Raw genomic sequence first — 12,098 nt, 5'->3', positions numbered from 1 at the left:
TTAATGAGTTTGCAACATTTTGAAAAGAAAAAAAAAATCAGCAAGCCTTGCAAGCATAGTACTTGTTACTTTGCAAGTAACTAAGCAAGGTACGTAACATATACATTTTAAATTAAAAAATACATACAGCACTACTGAATTGTCTTATCTTGCTAAGTATACTAGATATACTGCTGGTTTCATTTAAGCAACAAATGAATTCTTATCCCACACCATAGTACCTCAAGTTTTCTTGCAATTTTGGCCCAGTCCTCTGGTGTCATGTTGGAAGAATCAAGCAGCGGTGAGAGCTCCAGGATTGTGTAAAAAATTCTTTTGTTTTGCTTAGAGACACTATGAAGAAAGACAATCGAAAAAAAATAATTCTCAGTAATATCAGCTTATAACCTCCATTTTTTTCCTCTAAATCAGTAATTTTCACCATTTTCCTCCCCACTCCCCAAGTCTATGGCAAAAAAATGGTTTTAAATTTGGAACATTACGTTCCCAGGTTAGAAGTTCATGGCTTGATGTGGTTTAAAGCACTAATCCATAAATTTAACTTCATAAAAAATATAATTTGGGAGGTGGAGAAAAGCTGGCAAAACTAACAACAGAAAAGAAGAACCCAAACTTACTTTCTTTAAGTTTGGAACTGAGTTCTAACAAAAGTTGATACAAAGCTTTATGGTTTAAAAATGCTTCATAAGCTATTGAGAGGAATCTATAAAGCTTCCAAAGTTCATTGGGGGTCAACAGAAGAATTGCAACAACCTTTTGATCCTTTTATAAATATAAATAGATACCCTATAAATATATACTCTTTCCTGACACAAAGGGTATTTTCTCTTTAGAGTCTTATAACTGGGATTCATTTTTGTGGCCTTTAGAAGGTCCACCCTTCTCAGTTTCTCTGACCTCAGATTTCAGAAAAAACTCTCTTGGTTAGTTAAGATCTTCAAGTAAACTCTTGCCTTTGTTAATAATAGGCTAACTTTGTAAATGTGATGTGATCATAGCAAAGATCTTAAAATACTGGCACAGTATTGAAGTATTTAAAACTGAGGCCTTGGGACTATAAACGCTTCACTGGCAATCAGTTATTGGCCACTAAACAAGTGCAACCTTGACAGCTGGGAAAAGACTGCTATAAGTACAATAAAAACAAAACAACCATGCGAGTGGGAAAAGACACAACCCAAACCAAAAACTGACAGTCAAGCAACAGGATAAAGTACCTGTGAGGCTGAGGAATGTAACGCTTCCAAGCATCATGCAGTGTGTAGCCCAGCAGATGGAGACCAAAGATTAAGAAGCGTTTACACAGTGAAACATCTTACAAAGATACAAGATCCCAAATTTGGAGGGGACTTACCAAAGGTGATGACGGCTATGGAATCACAGTGGGATTGTTGTAGCTCTAAGCATACTGTCTGCTCTCCCTGCCTCCAAGGGCCACCGGTCTCCCTTTGCCCACTTGCCTATCTCAAGAAATCTGACTCTTCAAAGAACTTTGATTTGCCAGCCAAACAGACCACATACAGGGCATGTGTCTTACCCCACAAAACGTGCACACTTCTCATTAACTTTCTAGCCACTGAGAATAAAGTCAACTAGGTATAAATTCAACTTGGCAGTTAAGATGTGGGGTAATAAAAGAACCCTACTCCTCCTGTTTTCTGCTACCTTTCTGAAGCTTGGAAGGGGATAGAATATCCACCATTTTCACCCATTCTTACATTAGCTGGAATATGTTCCTATTTAGCAATGCAGTGGCCAAGATGCAGCTAACAAAGCAGCACTGCGAGCAGGCCAGCTCTGCTGACCCCCTCTCTTTTCCAGGCAGAACCATCCAGAGCATGTTTGACAGGATCATCTTCAGAACGTTCTCAATGTTTTTCCACTGCCTGAGGATGATGGAAAGGTCCCTGCCAGCTGTAACTGTGATAAATACTTGTACATTTACACTGGAAGACAGTCAAAGGCTATAGAAAAGACCAGGATACTGCATGGATGTGTAAAAGTTCCTGAAATATGGTGCTTAGAGCACAGAAAAGTTGATTATCTTCCTTCAGCATTTGCAGAAGTGTTTTGTTCCCACTTGCTATTCATGTATATATTTATAGCGATATAAAATATGTAAAAAAAGGTCAATTATCAGTTGATCAGCTAATAAAAACTGCAGACCCACTCCCCTTATGAGGCCTGTAGGACAGCTGCGTACAGCAGGAAGCGCATTTAAAAAATGTGCAGTTTTCGTTCATAACCAACTGACATACTGTACCAAATAAGTTCAGACTTCATATGAAAAATTGCCTAGATGGATATCACATTTACACATGCTAAGAGTAACTTTGGAACTCAGTTGAAAATCTGTGTAAAGAAAGTTCCCCTGAGGATGTGCTGTTGAAATAAAATACGACATACCGACACCAGAGACTGGTCTAGTCTATGACTTTTGATGCCTTTCTAAAAAGGGATTATATTATTCCTTTTACATCGAGGTCATCACACAGATATACAGAGTTCACAAAATACTCCTATTTTCTCCCCTCAGAAACTCATGATATTTCTTAACTGCCTGGTTAAAATATCACTCGGGCAGCACAAAACAGAAAATGGCAAATTGCCATGACCAGCCTCCGGAACAGCACTCAGCAGCACCAAAAAAACAAAACAAGGTTGTTTTTTAAACCTCCATTTTTTATGTGAATGATTGGTTTAAGCTTTCTTGTTCTTCAGGGAAAAGATGTGCCAGAAGTATATTTAAGACTCAAATGGGTATATTAGTGTAGTTTTGTTGTATTTCAAATCCCTTAAAAGTATGTAGAAGTTATTTGGTCACAAGCACAGTATCGTAACAGAGCTCCATCTTTCTTTGTATAGCCATCGTATTAAACACAAACTGTACATATCAATACTGCTCCACTGGGAGCCCATTCGTTTTCCCTTTACCCCTTTCTCTGCCATCTGCCTTTTAAGTGGTTACTTTTAAAAGCTTTACACAGAGGAACTCAATATAAAATAGCAAGAACTTAATAAACCTCACATTTCCTTTGTATGCCTTGATTTTCTCCTTAAAAATTAAATATCCATTTTTACTCTTACAGCAAAACAGCTATAGTCCCATTTACCTTTGAATGACTGCGTAAAATCATTCTTTGCGAAAAGTTAACATGTTTACAGGGGTACAGTCATGCACCACAGCTGGGGAATATCTCAGATTAGCATATTGCCCTCTAAATAAAACCTATAAGCTTATTAATCCTTGCCCAACAGTTAAGAAGCAATGCAGATTAATTATAAGCCCATTGCTTATTATCATAATGTTGCATAAATTTGGGAAAGACAATCAGCTTTTGGTTTTTCTTAAAAACAGGAGGCCTGCAGAATTAAAGCATAAGGCCTACCCACAGATGCGTTAGTTAGATGCTGCTTTTTCAGATACATGCTGAAGATAATTCACACAGACCTGTATATACAGTTTTCTTAGTTTCTATAGAATATTTTTATGCTTTCACAGTAGTAAATTAATATCCAAAACAAGAAAAAGATACAGGACTAAGTTTCCCAGAATGGTTACTTGTTGCCCAGTTTAAAAGGCATTTTTGCTAATCTCATAATGCCTTCTTCACATTAAATGTTTGGAGATGTAATTACTTGAAAATCAACAGGATCTTTCCTAACCCTCCCTCTTCCCAAGGAAAATGTACTTACGGGAGCACCAATGTGTTATCTGGAATTTCACGGCCCTTGTTCTGTTTCATTTCCTGGACGTATGCCTCATCGTGCAGCATCGGCATGGTTTTCAAGCTGCTTACTAATTTATTTGCCTCAGGAGCAAGACCTTAACAACAAGGAATAAATGAAATAAAGGATCAGAGATGGAAGGAAGCGAGTGGCACAGTAAGGAAGACATCAAGTTACACAGCTGTTTGCCCATCATTCCAAATGAAATTTAAGGAGTTGCCAGTTTAAGAACATGAAAACCAACGATAACTAATAAATCTCCATGCAGTTATTCTTTTCTTGACTTGAAATAAATAAATCCTTTATTTAAGAGAAATAATGTTACAAATCTCCTCCATATCAAATATTTATGCTCTACCTATTTGTTGCGTGTTTGCAAATACTGACCAGCAGTATGGGCAGGAAGCCAATTTTTGCAGCTGTAGCAAAAAGCTACCACTTTCTTTTACATTTGCCATAAGTACATTCTGTACTTAGCGGCAGAAGACTTAGAAAACACCGAGCATAATTTTGTACTATGAAGTCTGATATTTTTACCTAAGCTTCTTCGCCTACAGCAGTATTGGCACAAACAGCAAGGTACTAGTGTAACTACCTTGGAAAGCTGCATGTTACGTGTCACTGTCAATAGAAATAGCATTTCCAGAGAGAAATAAAATACATAAAAGAAAGCAAAACCAAATCCCACAGTAGGTATTAGGCACTGACAGATACAAAGATCTCTATGTATACAGAGATACAGAAAGCTCAGCTTCCCACAAGAGTCTTAACTAAGTGCTCTAATCACTCTCTATTGAATAGGTACTTTCCATTAGCAGGTTTGGGACTGAACATCTCAACTGACAAGAGGCAGAGAAGGTGCATAAGCTGCTGAACAGAAAAAAATGAAGAGTGTGGGTGCATCTTAAACTCCGTTCACTCACTCTCTGCCTATGATGTTGTCTTTCTCTCAGTGGCAGGGACCCTTAAAATGGCTGGGGCTTAAATTAGCCTAGGCACCTTTAGTGTTTGCTGGATCTGCAGGTGTCCTGGTTGTAACTAGGGATGCCACAGGGAATCTGCATGGCATTCTCTGTTAGTCAGAACAGCACCTGAATTTTTGATGTTACGACCCTTAGCATCATAGAACTGAGATAATTTCTGAATCTAACTTGCAACTCACCTCCCAATACCCCATTTCAGGAATTTGATGCCAGCACTGCTGCTGTCATCCAGAGTCAGAAGCCACCCTGGTTTTTTTAAGTCTGACTTTTTGAGATGTTTTTCATTCAAGGTACTTCCTTCTCAACTTCAAGATTCTACTGGCATTACTGTCCAGTTCAGTTCAATCTCAGCGAATGTCTTTTATAACACCTGTTCAGATGGTGAACAAACTCTCAAACCTCATTATTCTACTTCTGCTAGTTCTAGTCACTCCTAATTTGAGGCCAAGTAATTATGTCCTATTTCCTCTTCTTCTGTGTGTTTAAACGTGATCCTTTTCTAACTTGGCATTTGTATTTTTTTTCTTCACCTTCAAACAGAAAAGATAATTTAAAATATTCCAAAACACAGAGAGTATTTTCAATAGCAATTCTATCTTTTCCCATTTACTTTCCAAACAGATGGAAAAATCCTTAAGGACTCCCTAATCTCCCTTGTGGCTTGCCTTAAATAAGTTGCAAGCCTCCTCATAGCCAACTTTCTCACAGGACAGCAACAGCATTTGAGTGGATTTGTTTGGATTCCTGCTGGAATACTTCGTTTTACAAAATATACTTAACACGCTTTCAAGCCTTGGATGTTTCCTTCATTCAGCTATAATCCCTGCTTTTCCTATTAAGGACGTTCCTAGCTTAGTCACAAATGGCCACTTCTGCTGTACTTGGGCATAGAGTCATTTTGGCTTTGAAATGCAGCCCAGTTCCAACTGTTTCTGGGTGTTTTCTGATTATTCTTGTTTGTCCAGTGCTCATCTTGCTCTGAATATTGACAATGGATTAGACTGTTTAGGTTTTGTATTTGCCCCAGGAACCGGAGAACTGATGTACGTTAATATTCTTAAATCCCTTCTCTATAAATGGCAGTTTCCCATCTCTTAATCACAACCCTATCAGGATTTTTCTGTAATTGCTTGCACTGAACTTAAACCTTTTTTTAAGGCATTCTGCAGTTGTATCCAAGATGACCCACTTAAAATTTGTGCGGTCCTCTGAATATCTCCACGTTTAGCAGCGTTTTCTGCTTTACAGCTTCAAGAAGCAAAGGCAGGGGAACTCAAGTGCAACTGCTTTAAGAACACTTCTACTTTACTATGCATGGAAAACATCTTTTGCGAGCCAAGCTTGTTAACCAAGTAATTGAAGCAACTTCTCCCCTGCAGAGAAGAAGCAGGCTGTGCAATTTGCCCAAACAGCTCTCATCAACTTCTGTCCTTTCCTCTCAGCTGGCCGACCCCGGCATCACAAAGCAGATGGACAAAGGCAGAACAGCAAACAAGCAACTGTGGCTGAGGAGAACAACCATGGTTCTGTCTCATCTACTGTCAAGGACTCTGCTTTTCACTCTGCTGCTATAGATAACACAATTAGAGCTACTTGCCAATCAAGATATCCTGTAACCTGTGCTGCAGCAGAGAACAGGGAGCTGGAAAAGCCCGATGCAGCTGTGTCAGTGGGGCTGTGCACCCAAGAAACCACAGATGCTGTGGACAAGGAGCCTACTGTACATCAACATGCTGAAGCCATCATTCCCAATCCTAACCAACTCTCTAAGCTAAGCAATACAACAGACTTTGCTAACCCAGTTTTTACCTATAGGAATATCAATACAAACAGTGCACACAGCAACAGTGCCAGATCCCAAAAGTAACGACTACATTTTGAAAAGGGAGAGAAGCAGAAAGTGTTCTCCAGAACATTAATTTCTGCAGCTGTAGTACTCAGAGCTTTCAGAAGTGAGGTGAGTTTCAAACAGAAAAAGGTTTGGACTACAGCAGCCAGTCCTTCAGCAGTCCGGAATGCCTACAAAAGACAGGTAATTAACTAAGCTACCCAGGCAGACTCTATTCCAAGATAAGTAATTTGTCTGAAGAGATTTAGCTTAGTTCTACTTGCATTTGTTGGGTGGGGTTTTTTTTCTTAATATTTCAGGTAAAAGCTAGGAAAGAGATTCAGCCCACAAGCCCAAGGAAAAGATCTTCCTGAAGGCACCAGCACAGGAGGAACATGAACACAGTAACTTCACTAAGGAATTTGGTAAGGTTCTCTTTCTGAAATGGACTACTGGTAAGCCAAAAGCGGCCATAGGAGGAGGAAACAGGTAGGAGGAAGTAGAAGGAAGAAATTTTTAACATGCACTGAAATAGCTTACTTGATAGCAAAAACATAAATGCTGAGGGAGTCTGCACCTGAGTCTGGCTGTCACCCAACTCAAACAAACAGGAACAGATTATTCATCCTCTACAGATAACTCCTTCACAGGTAACCTGTAAATGTGCAGAAAGTCCAACAGGTCCAAGACAGGCTGGAGCTGCCACCCACGCACAGGGCAACAGCAGAACCTCTGCAGGACGTTTACAATCAAATATGATGATAAATAACCGTTCCATACATACACAGCAAGCCCAGGGAATGTGATTGCACCAGTCTTGTATTCTGCAAGGAATACGTTCCTGTGCAGAGCAGTCCCTGTGTACATTAGGCCTATCAAAACTGTCCGATTTTAAAAATGAAACTATCTTCTCCCAGCAACTAGAAAGCCCACAGAAAAAGCTCGCTTGATCCTTTCACTTTGAGCAGTTGCTGCTATGAAAGGTCACATGCAGCTCCAGGAAGATACTTCTGTTCCCCTTGTTTGAAATAAAACACTTGTAGCTCTAGATATGATTGTAAACAGGCACTTCCTATCTACTGATTAATAAAAGAAATGAGCATCTATTGTTTCTTCCTTTGAGGCATGCTGCCTTTCCCATGCCCTTTCACCACCTTCTGTCTGAACACTCAAGACTGCCAGATATGCTGAAAGAGGTACTCGGGCTGCTCTGCTGCAAGACCTGTGTATGAAAAGCAGGCTGAAACCCTCACCAGGATGTAGCGAGTCAGCATCACTGGATCATAACTGTCAGATTGATTGTACTTACTTTAATGATTGACACTTGTTAAGCAAGAGGAAATAACAATAAAAAAAAAAAACCAGGCATACAGGATGAGAAGAGGTTATGGAGTTCATTTCTAAAAGAGTAAGACACATTAGTTTATGTGCTTAAAAAGGGTGTTTGGGAAGCTAAAACAATACAAGCAGGAAATTATTTCACCATAAACACCACAGACTGAAAGCAAAACCACCATATCTCATTTGAAATACAGACTTTTTTTTTTTTTTTTACAACTTTGATAGCTTAAACACAAAGATGACGGCCGTAAAAGATGCAGAACAACCCCTTAAAGCACCTTTGCTACAATAATAAGGATCAGCCAGCCACCATCTTCTGAGAAGGAGGGATATGTATGTAGAAAGAAAAAAATCCAGTGTAGGAAGCTCTGAGGTGAAGCCACAAGTATTTTAATCCTACAAATGAATAGCTGGGATAGTACTTCAGGCATGGGCTTGAAATTCTGTAGTAAGGAAGGCAAATACCCACACTTCTGTACCTAGACAGACACAAGCTCTGGAAGTCCTGGGGTGCTCCATTGCCTCCCAAGTAAAGGAGGATGGAAACCAAGTAGCAGTTCATCAAAACTGGACTTCTTCCCTCCCCACCCACCTCCTGCCCCATGCATTATCCTCTTTCCCTTAATACTAAGGCTGGTAAACATGCAGACCTGTAGCAAGTGGCCAAGAAGGCCAATGGGATCCTGGGGTGCGTTAGGAGGAGCGTGGCCAGCAGGCTGAGGAAGGTGATCGTCCCCCTCCACTCTGCCCTGGTGAGGCCACCTGGAGTGCTGCGTGCAGTGCTGGGCTCCCCAGTTCAAGAGAAACAGGCTGCTACTGGAGGGGATCCAGTGGAGGCTACACAGATGATGAGGGGACTGGAGCATCTCCCTTGTGAGGAAAGGCTGGGGGAGCTGGGGCTGTTTAGCCTGGAGAAGACTGAGAGGGGACCTTATCAATGCATCTAAATATCTTAAGGGCGGATGCCAAGAAGACAGGGCCAGGCTTTTTTCTACGATGCCAAGTCACAGGACAAAGGGCAACAGGCACAGACTGAAACCCAGGCAGTTCCACCTAAATATGAGGAAAAACTTCTTTACCTTGAGGGTGCCAGAGCACTGGCACAGGCTGCCCAGAGAGGCTGCGGGGTTCTCCTTCTCTGGAGATGTTCAAAACCCACCTGAATGTGACCCTGTGCAACCCGCTGCAGGTGACCCTGGTTTAGCAGGGGGTTGGACTAGATGGTGTCCAGAGGTCCCTTCCCACCCCGACCATCCTGTGATTCTGTGAAACCTGCTCTTTTCCTCAGACACATTAGTTGGCTGGTGCTTCTGGCATCCTTTGGGATCTATATGCCTACTGATTAAGGGTCTGGTGGTGTTTAGGTACCACTCCAACCAGGTTCTGCACTGGGGTACCTGAGGGGTTGTTGGGTGAGTTTGGGCACCTACCTGCCGACATTTAGGAGCACCTGAAAACACATAGCATATCCCTGAAGGTACCTAAAAAGCTTTGAGGTAAAAATGCAGGCTGTCCACTGAGACATCTCAGAGCTCAATTTTGTATTTAAACTTTTTTCAGCTGGTGGGAGGGCGTTTGGCATGTCAAGCCTTTTCTCCTACGTAAGTCTCACCTTCCCTTGGTACAGTAAAGCAGAATTCTTCAATGATTTCCTCAAAGGAATTCAAGAGCTTGCAGGAGAGCAGCAGAAGGCTGCCCAGAGGCAGGTGAGTGCAGATTCTGCACCTGATCTCACTCATTTTGACACCGGACAGCACGTATGCTGCCAGGCTTGCAGCAGCTGCAGGTACCTGTCAGGTCACCACCTGAAAACCCTTGGCGTGGCCACCACCTCCAACAGCCCGTGCTCTTCACGCAAAGCAGATGCTCTCCAGGTAGCCTGGTACAGCAGCTCTTTTGGGGCTAAAAGAAGAGATCGCACGACTGCCATGATTAAACTGGTTTCATTTTCAGCGTGTGAAGGAGAGGAGAAAGGGCTCGTACTTGAGGAAACGTGCTGCCCTGTGCCCGAGCCTGCCCTAAGCAGCTGCCGGGCTCACTCCTCGGCAGGACGCCTGGCAGCCACGCTCCCCCAGCACCAGCCGGCCGGCGGAGCGGTTGTTACGGGAAGGCACACACACCGCCGGCGCCGCTGGCGGCAACCGGGAGCGGCCCGGGGATGCTGAAGCCCTCGGGGCAGCGGCGGCCCCGGCCCCCCCCGCGCCCCGCGCAGCCCCGCCGCCCCCCCGCAGCCCCTCACCCTTGACGTCCTGCACCATGCCGATGGTGCCGCCCGTGTTGATGACCAGCACCCGCGCCTCGGCCGCCGCGCCACCGGCGGAAGCCGGGGGACAGCCGGGGGGCTCCTGCGGCTCGGTGTCAGCCAGGGCTCTGCCCAGGGGACGCACCCCCCCGGGGCGCTGTCCCGCCGCCGCCATCCCCTCCCGAGGAACCGCTACCTCCCGGCCCCCGCCCCAGGGGAGTTATAGGGCGGCTGCGGGGACGCCCCTTCCCGCCCCCCCGGCCGGACCGGCAGCGGGGTGTGGCCTGCCCGGGCCGCGGCGCTGCCCAGAGGCGGGGGCAGCCGCCATGCCCGGCCCCCGCAGCGGGCGGCGAGCGGGAGCTGGGGGCGGCCGTGCGGGGCGGCCGGGGGGGGCCGCTCGCCGCGGGGAAGGGGAGGGAGGGAGGGGAGGGAGGGAGGGGCGGGCCCGGCACCGGCGCCGCCTGCAGCACCGCCCCTTGCACTTCGCGCCGCTGCGGGGGGCGGGGCGGGCCCTGCGCGGGGCGGGGCGGGGCGGGGCTGGCGGGGGGCGGTGCGGGCCGGTCGTACTGGGGGAGAAGGAAAGCGCTGCGGCGCATCTCCGGCCAGGAGAGGGGCAGGGGGTGGACAGGGCTGGGGTCAGGCCCGCCGGGAATATTCACGTCGTCCCCTCTTTTTTCCAGAAAGCTCTTGGGGAGCAAGGCAGGAACTTGCTCTGCTCGCCTGGCCTCCAAGGTGACCTGCTCCTACCAAGCATCTCCAAGAGCAGGCAGCGTGGTACATGCAGCATCTCCTGCCCTCCGTTTCAGCTTCCAGATCTGGACCCTCAGTTTCCATCCGGGACAGATGGGGACAGTGGTACAATGCTGCCTGCTAACAACTGTAACGTGGAACGTGAGGGTTGTGCTGGAAAGGTCTCCTTGGGCAAAGATGAGCTGTGGAATACACAACAGTCAGCAGCCTGCAAAACCACAACCTGTCCAGAATGATCTCTTAGTTAAATCAAGCATCCATATACAGTCCTCTCTTGTAGACTGTACGGCAGTATTAGCCCACAAACTCCTTTATTTGAGCTCTACTGTCCACTTGAGGTCATTCACCATCAAAGGCTGGTATTTCCTGGAAACCTGTGACCACAAAATTGTTCTTGATACAGCCATATCCAACGCGCAATTGTGAAAGACAGCTTCTGTTTCTCAACAGTCACGCTGAAAGTGCTCAGGGAAAAACAAGCTAATGGTTAACAGAGGTGCCCAGCTGTGCATACGTTGATACCATCTTCATCCGTGTAATTAGGACCTCTAAAAAGAAGTAAGAACAAAGAAGAGGGGAAAGCTTACTACTTCAACCTCAGAAGCTCAGAATATTTGTCTGTTTTATCCGGATGATCATCTCTGCTGTTCTTGGCCATATCTGCAAAAAGCTGGCCCTGTTGCCGAGAGCTGAATAGCATGATCCTGAAATGGACTTTTTCCGTGCAGTACAGATACTTTAGAGTCTTTGCTGATGCAAAGAAGAGCATAGAGGAAATAGGGTTAGTAAACAGGGACAAGGTATACACAGCTACCTCATTTCAGTGCTCCATGAGAAATGGCAGCGTTATTATTGCCCATAGCCCCGGTGATGGTAATGCTGTAGTAGAATTGCCAGCGTCATCAAAGCAGATGGAGTAATGCTGAAACTTACACGGCTGTGGAAAACAGTCATGTCTTCTGGTCTTATGATACCAGCAGTTCCTCCAGTCCTTAGTACCTACAAAGCTGAACTGGTGAGAAAAGAGCTGTTATTTGTAATAAATTCCATAACAGAAAGAGTGGGAATTACCGGTTTAGGGTGCAGAAGACTCACCTCCATCCTATTCTAGATTGTAGGTATAACTGAGCTCCAGCTTGTATTTCACCTGTTTGTTATCAACAATGTGCTAGGCGTTTCTCAAATTTTCCTCCATCTTCCTGTAACAGTCTTCCTAAGCTTTCAG

General features: G+C 44.7%; 1 protein-coding gene across 1 annotated transcript in view; it reads right to left on the bottom strand.

Moving 5' to 3' along the window:
- Window positions 1-10,448, bottom strand: part of ASPG (asparaginase) — a 46,932-nt gene extending 36,484 nt beyond the window's left edge. Inside the window, exons 1-3 of the mRNA XM_055716697.1 lie at window positions 10,121-10,448; window positions 3,697-3,826; window positions 222-333 (exon numbers count right to left, since the gene is read on the bottom strand). Coding sequence (XP_055572672.1) covers window positions 222-333; window positions 3,697-3,826; window positions 10,121-10,298 — 420 coding nt within the window. The 5' untranslated portion in view covers window positions 10,299-10,448. The remainder of the gene's footprint in view (window positions 1-221; window positions 334-3,696; window positions 3,827-10,120) is intronic.
- Between the last annotated feature and the right edge of the window lie 1,650 nt (window positions 10,449-12,098).

The sequence above is a fragment of the Falco cherrug genome, chromosome 7, assembly GCF_023634085.1.
Source record: "Falco cherrug isolate bFalChe1 chromosome 7, bFalChe1.pri, whole genome shotgun sequence".
Taxonomy (NCBI): domain Eukaryota; kingdom Metazoa; phylum Chordata; class Aves; order Falconiformes; family Falconidae; genus Falco; species Falco cherrug.
Note: the sequence above shows the minus strand (reverse complement) of the source record. Positions and strands in the feature narration are given on the sequence as shown.